The 27,848-nt window shown below is 32.5% G+C and overlaps 3 protein-coding genes across 4 annotated transcripts in view; 2 read left to right on the top strand and 1 right to left on the bottom strand.

The window, feature by feature from the left end:
- LOC122418163 (uncharacterized) overlaps positions 1–12,694 on the top strand; it is a 21,364-nt gene extending 8,670 nt beyond the window's left edge. The window contains exons 5-11 of the mRNA XM_043432230.1: positions 945–1,020; positions 1,122–1,309; positions 2,524–2,668; positions 5,556–5,771; positions 5,857–5,975; positions 7,889–8,024; positions 11,385–12,694. Coding sequence (XP_043288165.1) covers positions 945–1,020; positions 1,122–1,309; positions 2,524–2,668; positions 5,556–5,771; positions 5,857–5,975; positions 7,889–8,024; positions 11,385–11,699 — 1,195 coding nt within the window. The 3' untranslated portion in view covers positions 11,700–12,694. The remainder of the gene's footprint in view (positions 1–944; positions 1,021–1,121; positions 1,310–2,523; positions 2,669–5,555; positions 5,772–5,856; positions 5,976–7,888; positions 8,025–11,384) is intronic.
- Positions 12,695–12,823: 129 nt separating this feature from the next.
- l(2)k01209 (lethal (2) k01209) lies at positions 12,824–18,282 on the bottom strand. The gene is made up of 9 exons (XM_043432220.1): positions 18,061–18,282; positions 17,839–17,963; positions 16,825–16,995; positions 16,314–16,420; positions 16,082–16,252; positions 15,605–15,676; positions 15,056–15,517; positions 13,952–14,137; positions 12,824–13,635 (listed from the first exon to the last, which is right to left on the bottom strand). Exons 1-9 carry the CDS (start codon positions 18,111–18,113, stop codon positions 13,318–13,320), a joined length of 1,665 nt encoding a protein of 554 aa, XP_043288155.1. The 5' UTR covers positions 18,114–18,282; the 3' UTR covers positions 12,824–13,317.
- Positions 14,603–21,279, top strand: LOC122418159 (inosine triphosphate pyrophosphatase). Of its 2 annotated transcripts, none has more exons than XM_043432225.1 (2): positions 14,603–14,880; positions 20,640–21,279. In XM_043432225.1, exon 2 carries the CDS (start codon positions 20,643–20,645, stop codon positions 21,231–21,233), a length of 591 nt encoding a protein of 196 aa, XP_043288160.1. In that variant the 5' UTR covers positions 14,603–14,880; positions 20,640–20,642; the 3' UTR covers positions 21,234–21,279. The 2 variants fall into 2 exon arrangements, with proteins under 2 accessions (XP_043288160.1, XP_043288159.1); XM_043432224.1 differs by lacking the exon at positions 14,603–14,880 and adding an exon at positions 18,425–18,777.
- The last annotated feature ends 6,569 nt before the right edge of the window (positions 21,280–27,848 follow it).

Raw genomic sequence — 27,848 nt, 5'->3', positions numbered from 1 at the left:
TAGCAGAGTTTCTATAATTAATTAATAAAACAGTGAGTAGTAAAAAGATGCGTATTGAAATGAATAATGAGTTATCACGATCCGATTGATTATTTGGCCAGTACTGAGCGTTTTCTGTTAATCAGTATTGTAAAGTGAACGCAAATGACAGTGAGCGGTCGATGCTTGTTTTATTAACTGACTACAATAACATACGATGTACCCGAGACAAACACAAGTAGTAGCATAAACAATATAGCCTCGAGACTCAGTCAAATATTGAACTCTAGTTGCCTTTTTTCGTACCCAATTCACGAAATATAAGACTAGCCAGCACTTGCCCGGTTTGCAACCAATAGAAATTACAACCATCTAGCAACGGCACAGAGTATGCCCAGTACTAAAATGACTCTCGACTATATAACATTAACATTCATTTGTAGAAAAAATAAAACATACGAAATTAGTCAAATGATGAATTTGGTCTGCCAAAGTTATGGCAACTCCGTGCCATGTGGGAGGAACCCGGCAAGACCCCGGCATTAATTCACGGATATAGCAGATTAAATAGGGTTGGGTCTTGCAAACTACCCTGCATGGGTAATCAAGGCCTTGTCAAACATTCTAAAGTTTCTTGATTATTTTAGTACTCATCCCTGCGGTATAAAGTTTATCCAAAGAAATACCGTGAGAAACTCAAACAGATGCATGCATGCCAGAAGTTGAACAAAACTAAAAATAGTTTACCCTTAGATTGTGACAATGCTAAGCAAATTTTTGTATTTAACGTGAAAATATTGTGTTAGCATGGTTATTAATATAGTGAATTAGTAGATAGTTAATTTTTCTAAACAAGATCAATTAATTATAACTACGATGACCTAATAAGACTTGTAGTAAAATCGTTCATCGTTCGTGCTACTTGAATATCCGTAAAATTAAAGTCACACTTGACTGTTTTCCAGTTGTTTAGCTGCTCTGGGTTTGGTGGAGAACAGCGCAACCAACGTTGTCGCAGCAATGCTCGTTTCTCCCCTTATGGTACGAAAATAATATATATGCTTTGAAAGAAAATCATTCGGTGCTTTTATCTCAATTTTAAGTTTTTTTTTTTACGGTTAAATTTCTTTTCGTTTTCCAAGGGTCCTGTAATGTCTTTGACATTTGGTACAATCATAGCGGACAGAGATCTCCAATTCATTGGATTTAAGAGTTTGATGCTCGGGATATTCGTCTCGATTTTATTCGGCTTCATTTTCGGTCTTATCCTAGGCACAACCGAAATGCCATGGGGGTATAATGATTGGCCGACTGATGAGATGAAGGGCAGGTAACAAATGATTGCATATAAACTGGTTGGTCAAACAGAAACATCGAAGGATTTCCACTGAACATTTTTTGGGTGGTGATTGAAGTTTCAAAATTTTATCATTGAAAATGAAAACTGAAAATAAGTAGCCGTCGTTCGAACTTTATACACCTCCTATACAATGCATATCTATAATAGAAATACTAAAAAGTCACGAAGAAATCGTTGGAAGAAAATGTCTTTAAAAAAAATTTCAATAGTATTTTTTTGTTAGATTAAAAGAGTTTAGCTATTTTCTTGAATGCCTACAATTTTTTCGGTTATTCCAAAACCTTAAATAAAACAAGGAAAAAATAATAGTAAAAAAACTTAAAATTCCCTGCCTACGACGGGATAAAAAAATAGTTTACTATTCAGTGAACATTCGGAAACTAGTTATTTTCAGTAATTGTTTCTTATCATGTCCGAAGCGTTTAAAAAATAATGGCCAATTTTTTTACGGTTTTTCATAACCCCTCACTTCTGAGACGTTTGTTTAATTATATGACTCACACAAACACGTTCGTAATGAATTGGATAATCATTGAGTTTAGTTTTGTGAAATAAGTCAAAAATGTATAGGCATTTCACAAAAAATCATTATATATTTTATTCAAATTTTTAATCATGTATAGGGGAAACTGGGGGAGCAAAATGAGTATTTAAAAAATGACACAGTTTTTTTTAAATTTTCCTAATTATAAAAATATTCTTGAAAATGAAGAATAACATGGAATTTTTTCAAAATATATTGCAATTTTTATTTTTTTCTTCCTTTATTTATAGTTCTATACAATGCGCCTCGATTACTTTTTTTTTTAAAGCACTTAATATTAAATATTAAAATTGCAGTTGAGAAAAGAAATTAGACGTTGAGGGGTACTCCGAAGTTTGTCTGTAATTTTTTTTAATTGCAAAAAAATTGAAGTCGATTTCTTCATTTCTAAGAGTGAAAAATTGTCAACGCCTATTAAACTTCTGAACAGGACGATATTTTTTCCTTGGATAACCCGTTTTGACCTGGTCTCCTCTATCATATAATTCGATTCAAAGCGGTCACAAGTGTCATCCATGCTTGTTTTCAATATACTTGATAAATGAACTGCAAATCGATAATTCTATCAAAATTTCATACCAACTTCTGCTATGACTTCAGTGTTGTAGAACAACAAATGATTACTTTTTTATCGTTTTAGAGGAAATTACAGATCTCTTTGGATGGGAGTTTTGTGGGCATTGCCATCAGGGACTGGAGTGGCTGTTGCTTTATTGCAAGGAAGTAATGGTCCGTTGATAGGAGTCGCAATATCCGCCTCGCTTTTACCACCGGTCGTTAATTGCGTACGTAACTTTCGACATATCGTAATGTTTTTTTTTTGTAAGAACAGGGCAACGTTAATTTGGTGACAAAAGGCCTAATTAAATTTTTTTTTTTTTACTACGGGTAAAAAACGGTGACCTTCTTCGATTTTTTTGACTTTTTAAGATGGTTTTATACATGTAAAAAGAAATTTTCAGCTAAATTTTTAGTTCGTTATCTCCACCCATTTCAAAGTTAATGTTACTTAATACGGGTTTTTTTTTAAATTTCTAACGCTCTTTCTAAATGAAAATTAAAAAACGGATAAATAATTTTTTTCAATGCTTTTTCAGCTATTTTTAGTCAAAAAATTGGTTTTTCGTTGAATGAGACACTTTCGATTTTTTTCAAAAAAAATTAAAAAATTCTACATTAAAAAACAAAATTTTTGAGCCGCGTTGCAAGATGCGCTTCAAATAACTTCTAGTGAAAAAAATTTTTAAAACTTATTTTTTCCTGTCATTTTGATTTATTTTTTTTCTGAGATCACGTAATTCCTTCGATCAGTCTGAAAATACATCATTTTCCTCTTACATTTTACATCTTACTTGATTCACTATCATTATAGACTTTTTCTTTCATTTCTGATTATTTTGAATACTATGCGTTTTTATTTCCGTTGATCTAGAAAGTCTTTTTAAACTAATTGTGTTATCAGTATTTGGTGCGGCAGGATGAATTTGTTGTGTGTTGGGTATGGATTTAGCACTCATAAATCGATTCAATAATCGTTTCTCCGTTGATTTATACTGAGTTTTAGACGAAAATTTAACTTTAGTATGCGGTAAGGGGCCTTGAGATGGTGTAGGTAGGATCGTGAAAAGGATGGCTGCTAGAGCAAGTCTTCAGTTATCTTTCGATCAGCAAATCACAACGACGCAAGAGTTTTATGAATGGACTTCTCGACCGAATAATTCATCGGAAATTGAAATTAATTTGTCGTCTAAAACTGACATGAGTATTAATCAAAGGAGAAAAAATTGTTCAATTCTTTTATGAGTGCTAAATCCATACCCAACACACAAAAAATTTATCCTGCCACACCGAATACTGATAACTGATAAAGCAATTAGTCTAAAAAGACTTTCTAGATTAATGGAAATAAAAACGCATAGTATTCGAAATAATCGGAAATGGAAAGAAAAATCTGTAAGGATGGTGAATCAAGTAAAAGATGCAAAATGTAAGAGAAAAGTTATGTATTTTGAGACTGATAAGAAGAATTACGTGGTTTCAGAAAAAAAAACGGATCAAAATGACAGGGTAAAAAAGTTTAAAAAATTTTTTTGACTAGAAGTTATTTGAAGCCCATTTTGTAACACGGCTCAAAAATTTTGTTTTTTAACGTAGAATTTTTTGGAGAAAAATTGAGTGTCTCATTCAATGAAAAACCAATTTTTTGACTAAAAATCGCTGAAAAGGCGTTGAAAAAAATTATTTTTCCGTTTTTTAATTTTTACTTGGAAAGAGCGTTAAAAATTGAAAAAAATGACCCGTATTAAGTAACATTATCATAATTATAGTCAGAGATATACATTTTCAAGCAAAAATTGACAACTCCGGAATGGGTGGAGATAGTGAGCTAAAAATTTAGCTGAAGACTTCTTTTAACACGCATAAAAACATATTAAAAAATAAAAAAATCGAAGAGGATCACCGTCGCAACGTCGTTGAATTGACATGGCAAATCAACCACTTTCAAACCTGACCCTTTACGAATTGGCTGAAACTTCGTAATTTCGTTTTTCCCTATTGAAGACATTCATGAGAATTTTTTCAAATTTTTTTACGCAACCCAAAAAAATTTATGGATTTTTAAAAAAAAAGGTTTATTTTTTTTTCACACAGCTGTAACTTTATCAAAAATTGACCTATCGGGACGTTTTTTTTCAAAAATTTTGTTTTAGAATGTACTTTTAGAAAAAAAATAGAAAAATAGTTTTCGAAATCCAATTCTATGAAAATTTTTAGTTTTTTGGAAAAAATCATTAATTTTTCGAATTCGGACATTTTTATTTTTTTTTTTATTATCTCGAAAAAAACTTTGATTTATTCTGCAAGTAACCCCGTAAGTTGCTTAGTAGGCCGATTTTTTTTTCTATTTTTTTTATAAAAAAAAACTTTTTTGTTTGTTTTCAATTTTCAACTCCTCTGCATTCAAAATGTTTGTTTCACATCAATATTAATCTTTGTGAATGATTTTAAGATATTTCTTACCTAATTCCTAATCTATTTAAATAGATTTATTTAATAATAATTAAATATTTTATTTTATATTTTAGCAGTAGGACAACTCTAGTCTTTATTTCTGAAATCTTAAAGAACCCTAAGGTGAATATCGGTGATCCTATCTATGTCTATTCATAAATATCTCTAATTTAAAGAACTTTGAGGGTAATTAAACTGTACTCATAAATATGAACGTTCTTAATAACTCCATGTCAAATGATCTCTAATCCAAATTATCTGTAGGCTTAAAGATCTTTATTTTAAAACGTGTCTATTCGAATACATCTTTAATCATATGCATCTCTAAATCTCTTAAATATTCGCAATAAAATTTCTCATCCAATAGAACTCTAATCTTTTACAACTTCATTCCGGTACAACTTAATTTTCACTTATTTCAGAGTTTGTGTAACACAAAGTATTATCTGTAACAATTAAGAAAATTTTTAGAATTGGGCCTTCTTTCACCGAATTAACGTTACGCCGCCCTTAAGAAAGGAGAATAAGCGCGAATGCGCCATTCAAAGCTTCATCAAAAACACCATAAAAATTGTATAATGAAACGAGCAAGATTTTGAATTTGAACTTTCATGGAAAATAGCTCATAAATCATCTTTTACATTGTTAATTCATCTCCAGGGACTTTTTTGGGCTCTTGGCTGTATATGGCTGATATACAGACCAATAAAAATGCCCCACATCAAAGGAGAATCGTACACGGATTTCAACAGCTCATACGTTTACGTCTACACGGATTATTTACCCGTTGAGTTTTTTTGCAACGGTATAATTAGTGCATGTCTTACATTCATTAACGTAATGTGTATTTTCATAACGGCCATTATAGTGTTGAAGGTAAAAGTGAAAAATAATTGAACATAACCATAGATTAGAAAAACACCACATAGGATCGTAAGCATCCGAAAATTCGGCTTTTCAGATCAAAGAAGTCGCAGCGCCATATACATCGACTCCGGAGTTACGAAGATTTTGGGAGCGAGATATCAGACTGGTTCGTGACAAAAATAACTCGAGAGCCAACAGTTCCATTGATTCGAGGTGATATTTTCATTTTCATTGATAAGTCGATAATATTAATTCATCAAACTACTCATTCGTTGGCCTATTTTTAATTATTACTAATTAAATTACTTCCTGGAGATACCTTAAGATTGCAAAGACTGTTCCAGATCTACTTCATAACTGGTTATATCAAAGTACTACTAAAAAGGCACTATGTGTTTTTCTCAAATTTTCAAATTCATAATTTTATAAAATATAGTTTTTTTTCCCAAATTAATATATCTCGGAAACTTTTAGTAACTGAAAAAAATTGTCTTCACATAAAAATTGTAGTTTCGTGTTACCTTCCGAACGTACGACTCGGAATAATTTTAACGTTCTAGTAACGATGATTTTTTACCTAAAAAGAGGGAAATTATTTTTTTATTCAGAAAGAGCCCTGTTTTTCTGGCTGTAAAAATTATAGAGTTTTCCAATATGTCCGACGATATCACAAAAAAATCGCCAGAGTGGCACGGATCGAGGTTCTAGGGTAAAAAAAATGAAATCACAAAAATGAATTTTTTTTTTTAATTTAAAAACAGCACAGTCTTTTTTTGACTGAAAAAATTACAAAGTCTTTCAGTATGTTTGACGATCTCGCGGAAAAATCGCCAGAGTGGTACGGGTCGAGGAAGCGGTATAAAAAAATCAATTTGTGTGATTTCTTTTTTTTTACCCTAGAACCTCGATCCGTGCCACTCGGGCGATTTTTTTGCGATATCGTCAGACATATTGGAAAACTCTGTAATTTTTCCAGCCAAAAAAATGGCTATTTCTGAATAAACAAATAATTCCCCCTTTTTCCGTAAAAAATCATCGTTATACCAGAACGTAAAAATTATTTCGAGTCGTCCACTCGAAAGCTAACACGAAACTACAACTTTTATGTGATAACATTTTTTTCAGTTACTTCAAGCTTCCGAGATACAATTTGTTGAAATAAAACGGTATTTTCTAAAATTATGAATTTAAAAATCTGAAAAAATTCACATACAGTGCTTTTTAGTAGTACTTTGATATAACCACTTATGAGATATATATATGAGATGGTCGAAAAAAAGTGGTCGGTTTGACAGAGAATCCCTCATATATTAGACCCGCCAGAAACTTACATTTCCTCACGATGGGACGAGCGGCAAAAATTCTTAAATTTATCAATATTTTTTTTAATTAAAAAAAAAATCAAAATAAGTAATCTGTTTGAAAAAAGATATTTTTTGCTTTAAATTGAAAAAAATGCAAGACAATCGTTTCTGTGCTTTTTTTCGAAAGTGCTTTCAAAAACTAAAAAACTTTAAAAAAAAGAAACGTCATATAAGGCGTATTTTTGAAAAAATTATATAGCATTTGAATATTGGTATATTAAAATTTTTTTAAATTACGCAACAATGGGCGGAAAGAAAATAAAAAAACTTGAGAAAGTTTCTCACATAATGTAAAAATATAGATTAAAATTAATGAAATCGAAGTGGGTCGAGTCGAAAAGTGGCCGATTTGGCGTGGATTACCCCGTATATTGTTGAGGAAAATTTTCGATCGTAAAACCGGAGCGCCTAATTTTTACAACTCCAGTTTTAACCTTTTCCCGGATGTCTCAGCAAAAAAAAAAAATCATTATCAGAAGCGCATTAGTCAGATTCTCTTATATGGGCGCATTAGTTAGATTCTCTTATATGGGATTTTCATTTTGTTCATCCGACCAATTCTCTACAAATGACGACCACTTCAACTTTAAAAGGGGAAACCGCCCAATCTCGAGTCTAGATAGACGGCCCGTCATGACTTGCTTTGTCAAAATTTTTCTTTTTAATACTCGACGTCAAGACACTGCCGCATCTTAAGACAATACTTCAAAAGCACATATGAAAATTGTTTAACTAATCAGTTCATTGATTTATCTCATGTAGCTTCTACGATGGACTCAGCAAAATGAAACAAAGAGCTCTCGAAAGAACCCTTAACGAAGCTGTACGTGAAGCAATTAACGACGAAACCTTCCGCAAAGTTCAAAGATTGAGTTATGGCCAGCATGGACCAGATGAAGTAAACAATTCAAATATTTCATTCTATTCCCCCCTCCTCTTTCCAATGTATTGGAACTTTTTTCATCTTTTAATCCATTTCAAAATTGCATGGTTGTTTCAAAAACCGTAAATATGTTGTATCGCTTGCCTCGAAAGTTGCTAAGTGCGACAGTCAATCTTTTTACAAAAATTCAAATATTTTAAAATCATTTTAAAGCTTTTGCGATAATGAAAAGAGTTTTATGCGGCAGAAAGAGTTTTTGAAACATTACTCATTTTCCACAAAAACAGGCAGTTAGTGAAGTAACAATATAAATTTTTCATCGTCTCTTTATTTTCATACAATTTATATATATATGAGGCATTCTACGCCATTCCGCCTAGGCCGTGACTCCGACCATTTTTAATTTTCCTCATTTTTTTAAATAAAATAAAACCTTATGGAAGGATTACATAAATTTTTAGATTTATATCTTTTCTTTATCGAGCGTTATAATTTCCAAAAAAATGTAGGTTTTGGAAGTTTTGAAAACCTTTAAAGCCTGATAATTCCTGAACTGACTGAGATATCAACAAATATCACCATACCATTTTTTTGTTTTCAAGAGCACTTTCACTTAAAAATATGAAAAAAATTTTAATTAATAGTCTCAACATTTTTTTTCTTCGAAAGTACCAAATATTTTTTTTAAAGGAGAATGCCATTTTTTTATTTTTTCGAAAAAATTCTCTAAAATCGAGCCATCCATTCTACGATTTTTCGTCTCATCGTGGGCTTTTCCTTGTATGTTTTTTCGAATTCATCATATTTTTTATTAGAGGAATTCCATTATTATGAGCCCAATTAAAGATTTGAACGATATTAATATTTTTAATTCTTCTCGAATAGACCCAAAATATAATAGTAAATATATATTAAGGAAGTTACCCTGTGTGGCAGCCGGATTTTTTGGAGTTTTTTGGCGATTTTTTCAGGGGGCGGAAAAAAAATAGACTTTTGAAATTCGAAGAGTTTATTTATTGGTATCTCAACTCTATGATAGAATTTTCTATTTCTGATATCTCAGGTTAATTCGGTGTACAACTACTCCACAGGAACCCATATGTTTTTCCATGGTGTTCACGATTCCGGGGATCGGTTTATCTGAGATCAAAAAACCAAAGAGCGATTTGATGTGTAAAGCAGTGGCTATTTCCTGAACTAAAACATACAGAAATATTAAAAATTGAAGGCTTTGTTGTGCGCCTTGAAACACCTGATTTCAATTTTCAAAAATGTTTCATAGCTCAATAATCACTAACCGCAAAACAATCGCCAAAAAATTCCAAAAAATCCGGCTGGCACACAGGGTAATTCCCTTATTATATATTTACTATTATATTTTGGACCTTTTCGAGCAGAATTAAAAATATTAATATCGTTCAAATCATTAATCGGGCTTATAATAATGAAATTCCTCCAATAAAAAATATGATTAAATCAAAAAAACATACAAGAAAAAATAAGCCCACGATGAGACTAGTCTTAAAAATTGTAAAATGGATCACTCTATATTAGAGAATTTTTTCGAAAAAAACAAAAAAATGGCATTCATCTTTAAAAAAAAATATTTTGTACTTTAGTTCTTTTGGAAACAAAAAAATGATGTGGTGATATTTGTTCATATCTTAATCAGTTCAGGAATTATTAGGCTTTAAAGGTTGTCAAAACTTCCAAACCCACATTTTTTTAAAAATTATAACGCTCGATAGAGAAAAGATAAAAATCTAAAAATTGGTGTGGATACTCCTTTCATGGGGTACAATTTTATAAAAAAAATGAGGAAAATTAAAAATGGTCGGGGTTACGGCCTAGATGAAATGGTGGGAATGCCTTATATTATATATTTCTACACAAAATAATCTTATTAGGAAAATTCATTTGAATTAGAAATTACTTTTGCTCTTAATGAAAATCAATCTTTTCAAAATAAAAATCACTTTTCAAAATTTTATCAATTACAAAAAGAATTTCCGATGCGAAAGCTTCAATCAAATTGGATTCAACAGATTTTATCTCCCGTAAGCTAATGCAGATACGTGTAAAGCACGCCGCGAAGACTCACCTTCAGAGAAATTCTTGTGGGTCGAAAAGTTCGAGCAAGTTATAATGAACGTTTCTCCTCAAATTGAATCAGAATTGAATCAATACAAATACTCTCCAAAATCAATTTCAATTATGATAACTCTGAAAAGTCATTGACGTGCGTATACGTTCTTCTATGAACAGAGACTATTTTTGTTACCTACACTCAACGAAATCCGAGATTTCTCTGAATACGGCCAAGAATCAAAATACGCGGAAGTGCTTGAACGCCAAGTTTTCAAAAACGCATTGTTCTTTCGTTGACTTATTTCATTAACTTTATAATCTCAGTGAACAATCACGAATATAAAAAATTTCTAGGTCGAAAAATGGAATAATTTTCCATTCGCAGTCTGGAAAAATTATGAATAAATGAAAAAGTCTGTAATGTTCGAAAAAAATTGATGAAATTTCTTCATACAACAACACGAAATCGATTGATTATCCAAATTTCGTTGATTTTTTACGGGCTCGAGCACTAAAGCAACCCACCAATGTACGGCTCATTCAAACTCCAAAATAATAAACGCACGAAGAAAAATTGTATGGATAAATTTCAGGATGATAGAAACACCAGCAAAAACTTTTAAAAAGTGTAAACAAGAACGCTGTGCATTAAACTGCCGTAACCTTTTTAAGAAATTACCACTCGAAATTGTTAACATCACTATAAAAGAAAATCTACATTCATATCTTGCCTTTAATTTATTGGGTCTTTGTACAAATATCGAATGATCGGACTTTAATCAGGCTAAGTACACGGGTGATGTTTATTATTGAGACTTCTTTTAAAAAAATTACAAATTTTTTAAGAAAAACTTAGCGTGCATGGTTTTTTATTTTTATAAGAAAATTTTCTATCGTGAAATCGAAGCACTTTATTTTTACAACTAAAAAAAATAACTAACTTTCGGAAGTCACAGGAAAAAACAAATTTTATCACCAGAAGCGCGTTGATCCCATTGTATTATAGGAGTTTTTTTTTCATCAAACCAATTCTCTACAAATAGTGACCACTTGAACTTTACAAGTCAGAAGAAATCAGGGAATCTCGAGCCGATACGCTGCACGTCTTGCCTTCCCTTTTTGATACTTGGGGTCTAAAAAGTGTCGCGTCTTTAGATAAAATTTTAAGGACTATTTCATTCGAATGTTCCGAGTTATCATCGTTTTAATGAAAGTTTAAGGCAAAGATTCATATTGCGATCGGTGACGAGATAAACCGAGCTTCAATCGATGAATTTACTGTTAAAGATAGCTCCGCGTTTGGGGCTTCATCCCGGAGGTTTGGGGGTGGCAGATTCTTCTAGGAAGGACGATTCGACGTTGCACGTTCGTGAAGGGATGAATGGAAAGCCGGCGGAGATGGAGGTCACCGTCGGTGAGAATACGTGCGAGGATCTCGCGGCGCTCGACAGACTCATCAGTTATCTGCTTGCACAGCCCAGCGGTAATTTGGAAAATTGGCGGCGGTCGAGACGAGCAAGCGCCAGGGGCTATCGTCAATTGAGACCGAACGACGAAACCGGCGGAGCCCCTGTTCCCGGTGTAGGTACAACACCGCTATAGAACAAAATAAACATTATTCGGAATCGCGTAATTTTCAACATTGATGGAAATGCATCACGAGGTTCGATCTGCAAAAAAAATATGTAAAATGACAAGTAATAACAAAAACCTTATGAAAATTTAAGCTCGAAAAATTCGTACCGAAAAATTCACCATCGGGATTCTGAACCCGGCCATCCGGCCAACTACGCATTCTTATGTGCCACTCATAAACCTTTGAAAATAGAAGCCAAAAGTTTCATTAAAACAGCGTCGGACATAATTGTTTTTTCCGAGAACATCGTTTCATAATCGGGCGAAAAAAATTTTCGATTGGACTTTTAAAAGTATATATCTTCGGGCAAAAAGAGATCGAAAAAATATCATATTGCAAGAAACTTTCCGAAATCGGAATGAAAAGCTCCAAAATAAATTGACGATCGACTGAAGTTTTTTTTCAAATTTCCCGGAGAATCGAAGAATACCGGAGATTTATTTCCGTTGAAAAAAAAAGAACCAACGCCGCCTACAACAAGGGGAAGAAAGGGTCTGAAAATACATGAATTTCAGGACTTTCTTTGGTTAAGAAATGAGTAAAAACATTTCAAACTTTGGCAAAAAATACTGTTTTTTGTCTAATTTTATTAAACCGTTAATTTAAGAAAGAAAGCAGCGATGCTCATCACTAGTTCATCAACCTTCTCCCCCAAAAACATTCCTGAAATTCATGTATGTTTCCAGATCTTTCACTTGTATCTCTTCTCGTATCCCTTCACGAAGACAGCAGCAATATTTTCTCGATTCCTTATTCGGAATTTTTATTCTCCGAAAAAAAGGATAGTCGAATTTGAAAAATGATTTCTAATGTAATTATGATTATGATTTGAGACCGCGTAAACGATTGTTAAGATTTTAAATATTTCGAGATATCAAAATCCCGAACTTTTCGATATGGAAACAAGTTAATTTGTCACAATTTGATATGAGAAAAAAAAACTATTTTAAAAACCGATGAAAAATCAAAAAATTAGCAACTTTGATCTATAGCGCGAAAAAAAATTCCGAATAATATTTTTTTCGTAAAAACTTATCAATAACGTTATTCGATATTATTCAAACTGGAAATGAATAGAAAAGACACACAATTAATCTGAAATGGCCAAGTTTATTCGTCTTTAGAACGGTTTTCTGGCATAATAAAACGCCCGAATCTATGCTTGAAAGAAATGTTTTCTATAGACTAACAATAAAATAGGTGGGAAATCGTTCAGATTTGTAAATTCATAAAAATAGGGTATATGTACAATAGACTGAGAAAAATAAACAATTTATGAAGCTGCAATTGAAAATCAGCAGCTTCTTGAAAATTCTCTATCATTCTCCATTGTTTAATCCATGATTTTTGAAGTTTGCATCGATAGAACGTAACAAAATACTTTTTTCTCAGTTTTCTCAATGACGCGTATGAGGCAACAAGAAAACTTCAAAAATCGATTTGGTTTATCGGTAGGAAACTGGACAAAAAAAAAGTCCAAACAAGAAAATTTTTAAATTTGGTGAAAAATAAGTAAGAGGATTTCGTGGCGTTTCAACGATGCAAATTTCAATACTATCAGTTATTTTATTGAGATTCTCATGTTCACTCATCGGCTGTTGAGGGCTCAGTGCCGAAATAGCGATCACCAAAATTTCCGATTCCTGGCAGAACATAGAATCTTTCATTGATTTCTGGATCCAGAGCGGACGTGACAATTTTCACACCCGGAAATGCGTACGCGATCGAATGCACGCCCGATTCCGCCATTAACAACGAAACCAGAAGAATATTTTCCTCCGTGACGTCATGATCAAGGAGCACTCGAATTGCCATCATGGCTGCTGCCCCCGTTGCCACAGTTGCGTCCATTAATATGACTCTATAGTCCTTTATGTCCTTGGGTAATCTGAGATAGTAAAGCTAAAGAAAAAAAAACCGAGTAACTTTTTAATTTCTACCAGTTTCTTGTTCGACAGACAAAATTGAAACTAACTCTGCTAAATTCTTGTAGTTCTGTGATTTTCTATCCGTTATCTATAGAAATATATACGAAATTATATATAGAGTATCATGGTGAAAAGTAAAAACTGAATTTAATTGAATATGAATGGCTTTTATCTACTAGAATGATAGGAAAATTCCGTATGTCTAAAATAAGATGGATTCTTCGCGTACCGCGAAAAAATTGACTCTTTTTACTACATTTTTTATGAATACATAAGGGAATAATATTCACCTCGGGCTCATCTGTTTGTAAATTAGTTTGTATAAGTATTTTTCCAATACGAATGTCCTTGCAAACATCGCAGACCGCTTGTTCCATCGTTTCACCAGCTCGGAGTATCGAAACTCCACATATTTTGTCAGTAGCACTTCGTTTCCCATGATAGGGAACACCTTGAGGGGTCTCGACAGTTATTTCCTGAAAAAAATTAATTCATACGTTAAAAAATATTAACGACTAGCAGTTTGATGTTATTGAAAATCTACGTTGCCCGTTATTACGAAAAAGAATATTTTCATTATGATAATTAAAAGATTTCCCTTCTTTTTTGTCAATATCAGATTGATCATGAATTACTTTTTTCCGAATATTTTATATCTCATTCGAATTCTTTCGGATTAGGTTTTCTTTCACTGCATATTGCTTTATCGTCTATTTGTCAAATCGTCTATTTGAATAATATTTTCATTTGAAAAATGATCTTTTTTTAAAATCGCTTACGCTTCAGAGCAACGTAATGTGAGAAGCTACATTATATCACCATGAGCCGAGTGAAGCGTCAAATTCAGAGACATTACAATTCTGCCTCCCTCCCCCTACTCCTGTTTTTTGTCTCCAATTGGCGTGATAAAATCGCAATGATTGCATCAAAGAGTTAGTGTACGAACGGCTACCATCGATCGCCCGTGGAAAGTCTAACTCGATCGGAGCACGGGTTTCAATTGCTTTTAACCACACAAACTCTCATCCAAAAAGTGAAATTCAAACCGCATATCTCGTATTCACTCTTTTATTAAAGTATTAACTGAAATCAAACTTCAGATTGTAACACAGAAAAATAGTTGATTTACTTTGGGAAGACCCAATAATTCTTCAAACTTCACCTACGAGAGATTCGTGTGTAAATAATTCAACTTATCACTCTTTCCATTCATTCGAAGGTTCGTACCAACATCTTTTCATAATTTTCGTAACTTGTTTTCCAGGTGTTTCCGAAAAAGTGAAATTACTCAACGTAGGAATAGTTTGAAATGAGAAATTTAATTTGCAAAAATTTTAATAAAATTTGACGATTTATCAATAAATAATGAGTGAGCAATGAATAGGAATAAATACCTCAAATGGCAAGAGCGAGAGCGCATATTCAATGACGAGTCTGATGAGTCTTTTGGAATAAAATATGAATTCATCCCTGTACGTGTCCTTGTTTCTTATAAAAGTGTGAAGTCCCTTAATCTGTGGTGTGTTCGGAAGTAAATACAGCGATGTTGGCAATGGATGACCGATAAAAGAATGAGCCAATTTCTCGCGCAATTTGAATCCTCTCAATTGCAGTTGCGTGTGAACATGCTGGACGATCAATTCGATCGCGACTTCGTTATCACCTCCACGTGGGACAATTATGTCAGCATGAGCCATCAGAGGAGCAATGTAATAGAAAAACGAGGGTTTTACCATCGTGCAATATTGCTTAAGAACTCCCTCTAAGTCCCGACATCTCTGAGATATGTCCCTTTTTAAACGTCTCGCGAGCCTTACATCCGCATCCGTATCGACAAACACTTTCATATCGCACATCTGATTAAAACAAAAAAAAAAACAAATTTCAAATTCGTTATTTTCCAACGATTTTTCATTTCTTTATTTTGGCAGTATTCATATTACCTTGAGCACTTCGGAGTCGTAGAAAGTGAGAATTCCCTCGAATATTATCACATTCGCACCGTACATCGTTTTCTTCAATAAATAATTCATTGTTTCAATATTTTTCATGAAATTCTCGTGTTGAAAGATCAGGTTGAAATTGATTTGTAAAATCGAGCTAATTTAGAAGAGGTTTAGAAATTCATTTTCAACAAAATTCTTCAACAATTTTTTTTTCATTTATTCTCGATAATTATGGTCATTCGCGTCAATTGTGAATCTTATCAGAACATTTTAATACATCGTTTTATATCACATTTTGTGTGAAGAGGATAATTTTTTTACATTTTTTTAAAACTCATGCTTTATTCAAAAATTCCTGATATAAATGGAAAAAAATTATGATAGAATACAAAAATACGCAAAATCATTAAAAACAAAAAAATGATTGAATATGTTTTTTGAACCAGCAAGTATTAAAATTCTTTCGAAACTTACCGTTCTATTTTCTCTGCTATGTGTTACGAAATTATAGATTGGAACTTCGACCTTACGACCTTCTTTCAATCTTTGAAGAGTCGTTTTAAGTAATTCAAAGTCAAAGGCATCAGGGTGGTCAAAATTGTATTCGTTGCGGGCCGCAAGTTCATGTTGTTTCTCGTTCAATACCTGAGAATTGTTTGATTTTGTGTAAAGCAACAAAATCGTTGGATTATTTCATTGTTTTCACCTTGTAAAATGAATCCATGCTCAAAAGCGTAACCCACGAAACGTCCAGCGATCCAATTATTTTTGTTGCTACAGTTGTTTTGCCTGAAGCACTTCCACCACAAATACCTTGAATATAAAACAAATTTTGTTGTTTCCTATCGACGCTGTACGTATGTCAGGAACAATTGGATTGTCATAGCTTCTATGAAACTATTGAGTCTATTCAAATTCTTTTTTCAAAATTGCATGTCGAACTCTCAAAATCACACAATGAATTGATGAAATTTTTCAATACTAGATATAGTTTGGGCAAGAACAAAGGGAACAAATTTTTCAAGTTACCATGATCGTATAAATGGCAATTTAACTTGCTCGTTTTTGAGACAGAGATTTCTCAATCTATAGCAAACGAGTAGAAATTTATGATGAAAAGAATAAAGAGTTAAAATGAAGATCTCAGTGAAGTTAAACAACGCATGTTGAGATATTACAAATAGAACGATTGCAATGATTTTTACAAATCTGCACACCTATGACAAAAGGCTCCACCTGTTGACCAGCGGAATTGTACCAAGGAGGTCTGCCTGCAGTGTAAATTGTTCTGTTTTTACTTCTGAGGATGGACTCAGCAGATGTTTTTTTACTTGATTGCGAAAGACTGGTTGTCCTTTGTCGCCTCGATCTCGGAGATTTCTGAGAACCTAAGAAAGATTTCTTTAAAGTAGTTTCTTATCTCATTGCACTAGCATTTAAAATGAAAAAAAAAGAATAAATGCAAAAAATGTATTTATTCTTTTTTTAAAGTAATTGAAATACTATAAAACATATGACATTGAAGTTTCCACTAAATGAAGTCCAATTAAATAAACAAGAAAATCAATTTTTCACCACACATGCGCCGAAAGTTCAACTTTTCGAAATTGGAAGGTTGAATTGAATGTTTGGTGCATGTGTGGTGAAAAACAGTATACATTCTACGGGAATGAAATTAGATCACCTCAAACCGCGTACTTATCACCCTCGCCTTCGGCTCGGGTGACAATTCTGCCTGCAGATTAAAGTAGTCTACTTTCCTTCCCTAGGTGTGTAGTATACTATTTATATCTCAAATTTTGTTCCCTCCCTAATTTGCAATTGATAGTTTTCCAATCCAGACAAATGAATCATGAAATAAAAAATTGGAGAATTACAAATATGTTTTTTGTTAATTTGTTGAACTTCAACATTGAAACCTTCAGCGTCATTAAAACATATGGGAAAAGTAAATATTATTCGGCCTGAAATGTCTATATATTTTCTATACAGGATAAAATTGTCTTTATTACAATAATATAAACATGAGAAAAGATTATCCTCAATGAGGGGTAAACGGCACATACTCAAATAGCTTAATCATGATTGGAATAGGCAAATTTTTGGAAGATTTTTGACAGTAAATTTCCAGTTGTGCTGTCAAGATCCTGAGTTTTGACAACGGTTTTTAGTACTATTATTGCTGTTATTGAATTCATATTTATAATTAAAAAAATAAATAGTAATAATACCTGTAGCGGAAGGTGGTCTAGGAGATGGAGGAGTTGGGTTAGCAATATCACTGTGTCCATAATGATCAAGTTCTTGATCGTCCAGAGGAAAGTCAGATTGATCTTCAAAACAGACATCCCCGTCACTAGAAATTGTGATTAGAGACTCAATGTGGAATATTTCAAATAGCACAGACAAAACAACGTCGTAATATATGCGAAAAAAAATGCAATTATTGCTACCTTTCCGAGCTGGCGGAACTCGGAGGTTCAAACTGTTGCATTTTCGCTGCCATTTTAACAAATAATATAACAGATTGAAAATAAACGTAGGCCACGTTTTTTTCGCCGCCTGACAAATTCTGCGTCGGTCTTTTTCTTACTGTAGGCTACTGTAGGCGAAAAACCTACAAAAACCACCACGCTAAACAAGAACCAGCTGTTTGTCAGAGAATTTTTCGTGTTTATTTTTTTATGGTTTACGAGCCTGATTAGCTTTCAAAAAGAACTGAACCAAAATGACTAGTAGAAGCTTCGATTCTTTTGGACAAGACGTTTCATTGGCTCCCGTGCTCATTACGTTCGAAGAACTCGTAGCAGAGCTCGTAGGGACTATAGGCACTATAGGAGTGTTTGAAAAACTTTATGGCTATGGCTTGAATCTGGAAACATCGGCATCCAATTTTTGTTCCCACCGTTGTTTAATTATATCTAAAAATAATTGACTCTAAATATCATTCGGACTTTGAAAGATTTGTAATTCTTTGTTGTTTGACGAAAGGCGTTTTAATCTCTGTTAAAAGTGGTGGGAACCTATTTAAAGAGTTTTGAGGTTAAACTCTGGATTTTCGTTGTGTTTACGTTTTCTTATTTGTTATTTTTCTATTTGTTATTAAATCAACTGGATTTTTTCGAGGAATTTTAAGATTTTATTTATTCCCATCACCTATCAAATCCAAGGTACGTTACCAGATGAATTTTTTTTTCAATTCTATTCATAATTTAATGTCTTTTGCAAACTATTTTCATTTCTGCTTGCGTATTGAAAAACTCTTTCCACTTAAGGTAACTCCTGTACTACATGCTAGTCAAATGAGTGCTAAATTTTCAAAACGCTTTAGACCAAGTTTAATGTACCGATTCAATGTATTGTTAGTGGATTTGTATTACAACATATCTCATTAAAATGTAAAAATATTAAAAACGCTAGTTTTGCAAAAGCATCTACTGATAAATGCAAATTTCCATGCTGACACATTTTCACTAGTATTTTTCAAAGAATTATCTGCGTTTTTTCATCGATTTTATTGCAACAAGTCTCATTTTGTTCGTCAACTGGTCCTCTATGAATCCACCATGTAGTTGTTTTTTTAACTCGATCGTTTCACTGTTGCAGTTAATTGTTCATTAAGTGAAAAAACTTTTTCATTCATAATTTCTCTCACGAATGAGTTTAAAGGAAAATCTACATGGTGAATTCGTAGAGGATCAGTTGAGGAACAAAATGAGACTTGGTGCAATAAAATCGGTTAAAAAATAGAGATGATTCTTTGAAAAATACCTGTGAAAATGTGTCATCATGGAAATTTGCATCTATCAGTTGATAATTTTGCAAAACTATCATTTTAAATATTTTTTCACGTTAATAAGATATGCTTGAATACATATCTACTAACAATAATGTTAATCGGTGCGTTGAACTTGGTCTAAAAGCGTATTGAAAATTTAGCACTCATTTGACTAGCATGCAGTACAGGAGTTACCTTTAAATCGTGATGATCGATGTTTTGATAGAAACATGAGGCAGTCGTATATGGAATGGAGATTATTTTATCAACATGATTCTTAGAAACCAAACGATGCTGTTCTTTCTAACTATCATATCAAGAGAATAGAACGCCATTTTTTAATTTTTTATCTGCAATTTCTATGCTTGTCCAACTATAACATTCTTTTTTAAAAGACATCTTTTCTGCTCAGCCACAAAACTCAAATAATGGAGTTCTTGTAATAATGTACCACTGTTTTGTAAAATTGTATTCTTTCAAGATTCAATTATATTTAGCTTAAATTATCGTGTATTGCATACCTATATTTATTTCATACGTCTCTATTCTTGCACAACTGTATGAACAATTTTTCTACTTTGAAACAATTCTACTTTTTTTAAATATCTTTAATTAATTTGAAAAATTCAACAAAAAATAACATGTACACTTAAATCAGATTCTTCAGACAATTGAATTCAGTATTTGATGGAATAACCCTTATGTATTGTGACAATATTCGAATACGCAAGTTCTCAGAGCTCAGATTGTTGAAAATTGCATTTATTTTTAAATATCATGCAGCCACACACAATTTATCTCATCACTGTGCACTTTGGTTTTTCAATGTATTTTTTGCAAATACTAGCAGCCAAAGAGAATAATTTTGGAATAGTAATAAGTAAAAAATGAGATCCGCCAGAATAGAGTTATAAAAGATCTCTGTTTTGTGAATAGTGAATAGTGAAATAGTGAATTGTTAAAATGAAGATGATTTCGAATGCAACAAATTTTGGAGCAGAGATATTTTCGAATCATTATTAAGAATGAGTTTTCTCAGAGACAGCTTTGTCCAACAGCACATTTTTTCATAAATTTATTTAAGAATTAATAAACTTATTATCAAATATAGACATTTCTTGATGAATTTTAAATTACCATGTTTTAGTTGTGTTTCCATTCAGTTGAGAAATGTTTTTTAAGCTGCATGTCTTGTTACTTTTTGAGCGAGATTCTAATTTAAAAAAAAAATGTGTGGGGTTTTTCTTGTTACAGACAATGGCAAAACCAATCGTTTTCGTGACTGGAAATGCAAAAAAATTAGAAGAGGTCGTATCAATATTGGGGAAGAATTTTCCTCGTGTGGTTATCAACAAAAAGATAGATTTGCCAGAGTATCAAGGGGATGCGGATGATATAAGCATTGCAAAATGTCGTGCAGCATATGAAGTTGTAAAAGGTCCAGTCATCGTCGAGGATACTTGTCTATGTTTCAACGCAATGAACGGTCTTCCGGGTCCTTACATTAAATGGTTCTTGGAAAAACTAGGGCCCGAAGGACTGCACAAAATGCTTGATGGTTGGAAAGATAAAGGTGCTGAGGCAATATGCACGTTTGCATACACGAGCGGAGATGCAGATGAATCGGTCATCCTTTTCAAAGGTTGTACAAAAGGAACAATTGTTAGTCCAAAAGGTCCTCGTGACTTTGGCTGGGATCCCGTTTTTCTTCCGGACGGTTACAACCAAACTTATGCCGAATTACCAAAATCGGTGAAAAATCAAATTTCACACAGACACAGAGCATTAAAAAAACTGAAGGAATATTTTATCGGCAAAGAAAATTTTGTACATAGCAATTCATTTTAAACAGATTATATCTCTGTTGTACCATAATTAAATACTTATTCTCTAACGCGTTATATGTATTAACGAAAAATTTATTCAATCCTTCGTTCCTGCGGTTAATAAAACGTTTCATTTTTTTCTCGTTTTATCCTTGTCTTTATTGTTCTCATTTTTATCAGTAATAACTCTTGGAAATCTCTATTGGTGGTCATCTTGCATAGACGCTTCATTCATTGTTGTGAGGTGGACAAACATCTGTATAAGACTATCATGTCATTCTTTTTTTTTAAACTTTCTTGAAACATGAGTATTTGGGTCGCAATACAATGAATATATCAGACAGTATTACTCGGGACTACAATCGAAATATTTTCCGAATTAAGACTCAAATTTGAACTAAAAATCTTAGTGTAAAAAATACTAGTGTCCTAAAAACTCGAAATTTCCATGCCTTTAACCATAAAAATTTGCAAGTGAAAAATCTAAAAAGTTCACCCTTAACCCTTATTATTCACCTCTTGGCACGTAGCGAGTTCATTTTATTTCGATGAAAGCATCTGGTGCCCTAAAAAACATACATTTTTTATGTAATATAGTATAAACATTTTTCATTGAAAAATCCAACAATTTCACCCCTTTCAATGGCAGCAAGGTAAAAATTGAGTTCAGAAATGGAATCAGTGACCCAATTTTATCGGTGTATACCAATTTTTATAGCACAGTGTGACCTAAACCCGCACTTTACGCACACTTTTCCGTGACTTAAATAACCCTTTTTTACACCGTGTGAAAATCAATCGATTAACTTCACAGATGCATAAAAGATATAAGAAAAAATTTTCAATTGTCATTTGAAGCTTGAAAATTCACAGCGAACAAATGACAGGGAGGGACAGATTAGCGATTCTCCTGAAAACAGGTTCATGTTGTAGAAAAAATAACAATGAAATCAAGACGAAACGATTACCTATAGTTTGTTGTGCGAAAATTATAACGTTCGTTCGGAAATGAACAGTTCGGAAAGTGAATTTAGTAAATATGGCATCAATGAAATTGTTTCGGACACCATAAAAGAAATAGCGAAATCGGTGACTTTAAATTTGTTGCCCACTAAATCAAAAAAATTATATACAGCCGCGTATAACGCATTTAAGAAATGGCGCAAGGAGAATAGATCCAATTCTTTTTGCGAAGACGTAATCTTGGCATACTTTGCGCATTTGTCGACAAAATACGCCCCACCGAGTTTATGGGCAACATATTCAATATATTTATGCGAAAAAGTAAATAAAACTTAAATTATATACATTCTCAAATTAATGTAGTAACTTGAAGTATTCATTGTTAAAAATGATTTTCAGGTATTTTCAGAATTTTACCGATGAGAAGGTGCCTAAACCGAATTATATTTTTAATAATTGTAATATAACCATAAATGGCCTTAGCGGCAGTCTTACATAATAGTTGCAATGTCAAACGAACATGCACGACTCGGGATAAGACCGTTCAAACCGACGAAAGCGGTTGAAAAAAATCATTTGAATTTGTTGAATTATAATTAAATGAGTTTCAATTGTATGAGTTTAAAAAATTGATATAAATCCCCTTGTATCACCTACTTTTATGTCTATTATTAAATAAACATATATGAATCGTCAAAACTATCATTATGGTGTACCAGTTTTTCGTTTATTTTTTGTTCAGTGCTTAACTTGCGGCGTGTATTGAGATTATTATTGTATGATATTTTATCGCTACTTTAAAAATTATATACGATAAAATAGTATACATCAGCATACAACAGAATAAATGTACGTGTATCAAACAAATGTATTCTGGTTTCTTCAATCAAATCTTAAAAAAAAAATAAATTCCAAATTGATACAAAAAAAAGGCGAGTTGATGTTACACGACACAACATATATTGATAGTGTATGTGTTACTTTTAAAATAGTAATTTCATCCCTCGGGGCGGGGGGGCGCCCCCGAACCCCCCCTTACGCCACCCCTCGCCGACCGCGCGTCCAGGGCTGGTTTATGTCACACTGCTATAAAATAGTATACGATACTATTATCGGAGTCGGTTAAAAATTAAAAACGCTATTTCAATATATGGAGAATGTACACATATGGTACATTACCAAAATGGGTCCGACTTTTTTTTCTACATATATGATACAATACCAGTCAACCGATTAATAAACGTAACTTATTTTTTCAAGATCTGCGGTAGCTAATCGAGACGAATACATTTTCATGCTGAAGATATGATTGCCTCAATTCCTTAACTGTATAAAGACCGCATATTTCAATCTGATTTTTGGAAATTGACACTTCGCAAAAAATTTAATTTCTTTATACCTCGATTGAAAGTATGTAGATCCGGAACCAATTTCAAAGCCGAAAGTCTAAGATTTGTATACTGTCAAAACTTCACTCGCGTTATTTGTCACAGCGGGAGGAAATAGTATATTACGACCCAAGGCTTGAAAGTTGAATTTCCTGGCGTGTGTGATTCAGCTTATTAGATTCAGCTTGAATATATTTGGAATGCCAAGTTTAACCAATTTTGGAATGTAGTTTAACTAAACTTTTTCATCATTTTATCATGGCATAGATTTTCAATTGGTCAGCAATTCCAGCTGTTTATTTTCTTCGTGGAATTGATTTGTAATTGTCCACATCAGCATCAATATGTTATAGAATAAAATATAGTTTTGCAAAATTCAAATCCCATAAATTTTAATAAGATATAAATAATTCTATAGTTTCTAATTTTTTTTTTCAACAATCAACCACATCACGAATTATGAGGGAACAGACGCTTTGATTCGACCTTGGAAACACACGTTGCCGTATTTATAATCAGGAGTATATATGTCACTTATACTACAGAAATAAATTTTTCGATTGAAGCGAAATTAATTTTGCTGCAACTGCTTATGGCAAAGGACTATACGTTGGGGATTTGCTTCAAAAGAGTGGGTTATAACGCAAGAATAGTTAGTTATCAAAAAATCGTTGAATTAGCATCCCAAAGAAATGGATTTCGAACTCTTTTAAACCTTTCAAATCTAGAGTCGTGGCAGCGACTCTGAGACAAGTACATTTATGTTATGACTAGTTGCTGCCAGAGACTCTTTACCGGAGCGATAGCGTTTCCAATTGTTTTCGAAAATTTTCAAAATTTGTTTCTTCAATAATTAATTAATTATAGCATTCCGGAGAATATTATAAATTGACATATTTTTTATTTTTATAATGACCGGGATATTATAATTGTTATTATAGCGGGGATCTTTTTTGAATTATAAAGAAACATTGAAAAATTCGAAAAAATAGAAAGAAAAATGAGCTCGCGAGGGTAGGGGTGGACTAGTTGAAAATATCATAAATCACATAACCCACTCTATTTTAGAGGATTTATTTAAACAAAGAAAAAAACATTTCGAGGAAATATTTTCACTTTAGAAGTGAGAAACGTTAATGATGGCACTTTAAAATATTTTTCAATATTTTTTTTAACAGAAGTATTTTATCAAATGAAAAAAAAAGTTTACTGACATTCCTCGCGACATTTTAATTACTTTAGAAGTGATTGGTATTTCAACGATTTCAGAATTTCTAGATTCTAAATTTGTTTGAAAATGATACTTTCAAAATAGAAAAGATAAAAGACTAAAAATGAATATGAGTTTTCTCCCTATAGGTTCAATATTGTAAGAACAAATTTAAGATCATTTCTTACGTTTATATGAGCATATCTTCAAAACAATCACGTTGCAAATGTAAAATTAGATTACCACAAATCATATAATTTAACTCGTTGGAAATTTTCATCAAAGTTCCTAGACATTCGAATAAAAAAAAAATCAATACTGTATTGGAATATGAGTAAAAATAATCCATCAGCATAGTAATAAAACTTGATATTAAATAATACACATGAGAGCGCGCTCGCAGTCCTATAAGTTTGTTTATAAAACGAATATACAGATCAAGAAAGAGGTCGACACGAGGCCCTTTGTCGTTAGAGTTAGAGTCACTTTTTCGACCACTGCAACGCTCAGTTAATCGATAGATCTCTTAGAGTAAAGTTCATTGAATAAAATATACAATTGCTATGCTTAAACTTTGTGTCATTTATTTTGAAACCTGCTTCCATAAACCAATATACTGCAATTGTAGGATCATTATTGGATGCCATACTCTCTTATCCCACCGCTATCAGAATCTGGGGGATTTCTGAATTGCGTTATCTTTTACTGGTGCTTTGGAAAAGTACTTTATTTCGTCTTCATGTGTATCGCCAAAAACATATATAGCTGATCATGTTTTTTTTTGTAATTTCTTCCTGTATATAGCTTTACGGGTCTTTTACAAGTTTTCTTATCACATCAACTTTATGCATTTACTGATGAGTCAAAGAAAACAGAAAAACCTCTAGCCAATATAGAGAGCTATATTATAATACTTGGCGTCGAGCCGCTACCGTGTCTCTTTTGATATTTAGTTTCGATACAGGTCTGAGCCATCAAGAGATCATCTTACACCAAGTTATTGATGCACACAGACGTGTTTTCATGTACTCCGACCACGGACTCCGACTCTATTCCGCACAGGCATCAAAAGATGTTCCGGATTCCCCCACAGCGTTTTTGCATCAAAACGACCCCCGCGTCCCTGCGCCGGAACGTCCGGCGGCCGAAACGTCTCGCCGCGCACCTATACGCGTTCTCGCGCCCAAATGTGACTCACCCTGAATTATCTTATTATCCGCGATTTTTAGAAAATTATGTTCGTCGGAAATTTTAATTATATCGGAAGTTTCCACGGAATTTCGATTGTTTTCATATCTCTTTGTTTAATAACTAGATATTTCAACTTTCATAGAAAGAATCTATAAACAACAGGGTGTCTGTTGTTCACTAAGTTGGTTTTTTTTGCGACGCCTCCTAAACTTTTTATGACCTAAAAAAAAATATCATCCGAAAATACGCATCGCCATACGCCGATATGCCAAAGACATTTCTCGTTTAAATAAAATAGAATTTTGTCACTTAATTCAAGTCAATATATAGCAATAAAAGACAATTTTTTGCTGGGAATTGAACGCTTTACGTAAAAGATCTCTTATTCTTCGATAAATTCATTCCTTCAAAAGTTGTTCCAAGGTTAAAAGTGAAATTGTAGCGAGTTTTCAGATTTTTTTTTATGGCAGCACTATTATCATTATTTAGATAAAAAATTTATCAGAAAAAAGTACATTTTTAAAAATATCTGGTTTTGACTATATGATAGCAAAAGTTTTTGGAAAATGAAAAATTTGATTTTGACATTGCACCTATTTGGTACTAGTTTGAATTTGTTTTTAACGATTACGTTGTGTCACATAATCAATTAATAAAATTCATCAAATCTTACAAACTCAGATATTCCCTTTCCGTGCAGTAAATGATCCAAAAATTATCCACGCAATTATTTCAGCATTATTAATTCCGCAAGCGCACTAAACTATGCTCTGCCGGCATTGAATTTTCGAATGGAAAATTCATTGTTTCATGGATTTTGCAAAATTTTGAAAAAAAGTTTCATGTTTGGTTACCATCAGCGTATAATCATAGAACTCAGTGAAACCCTATGTGATACTCATGTAGTCGAAAAAACAAATGCCGCACGGTAATTTATAAGAAGTTATTCGATCCATTTCGATATTTTCAACACAAAAAGTTAACAATTGCAAATTTTCAAACCTCTATAACTTAAAAACGGCTCGACAGAAAAATTTGAAAAAAATCATGAAAGCTTACAGTGACACGTACTTTTGAAAAGCAATGACCATTATGCATAATTCAGACTCTCCGGCAAAAATTAATTCCATAATTGGTGGAATAATCCATATATCTGTATGTTGCGAAAAAGTTTTACTTCAGTTGTGTGAGCACACTCACTTTTTTTCCTTTACAATATAATTACAGATTTGTATTTTTTTTTGAATATAATGTTCTTTCATGGTTTGTGATAGTTTTTCTTAATTGTTTTGTTGAAATTATTTACAGTTGGTTTCGTAATTTTTTTTTATATACCATTATGTTTTGAATTTTTTTCATTCGTCATCCGATGTACTCGTCACTTTTGCATTTATTTGACAACGTTTTGTTCTTTTGAACCAAACGTTTTTCATGCATTACCAAGATTCAGCAGTTTCATTTTTTTTTATTCATTACGTTTGAAATAGTATTTTTATAACCTTTAGTAATGAATTGCTCATTTGAAGCAAGTTTCGAGAGAATAGATCGAACAACTTCTTGTGAATCATCGTACATTTGTTTTTTGGACTACATGAGTATCACATAGGGTTTCACTGAGACTACTGTCCAGATGACATAAAACATAAATGTATTTGTCTCCAATTTTCAACACCATTCATGCTTAGGATTTGATTTGACTACTTTTTGTGCACTGTGAACTTGAAAAAATTTTACAGGATATTGGAAAATCTAATTCATGTTACGACATAATATACATAATATTCTGTTTTTGTTAATTTATTTTTTTGTTCGTTCCAAGAAATACACACTACATGAGTAACATATGTAGGGTTTTTTTTATTGAGACTACCGTTCAGCAGGTGTA

This window comes from Venturia canescens, chromosome 11, assembly GCF_019457755.1.
Source record: "Venturia canescens isolate UGA chromosome 11, ASM1945775v1, whole genome shotgun sequence".
Taxonomy (NCBI): Eukaryota; Metazoa; Arthropoda; class Insecta; order Hymenoptera; family Ichneumonidae; genus Venturia; species Venturia canescens.
The sequence above is the reverse complement of the archived record's forward strand: the minus strand, read 5'-3'. Positions and strand labels throughout refer to the sequence as shown.

What these genes read in the sequence shown, in the direction of transcription:
- LOC122418159 (XM_043432225.1), top strand. Translation starts at nt 20,643, where the DNA reads ATGGCAAAACCAATCGTTTTCGTGACTGGAAATGCAAAAAAATTAGAA.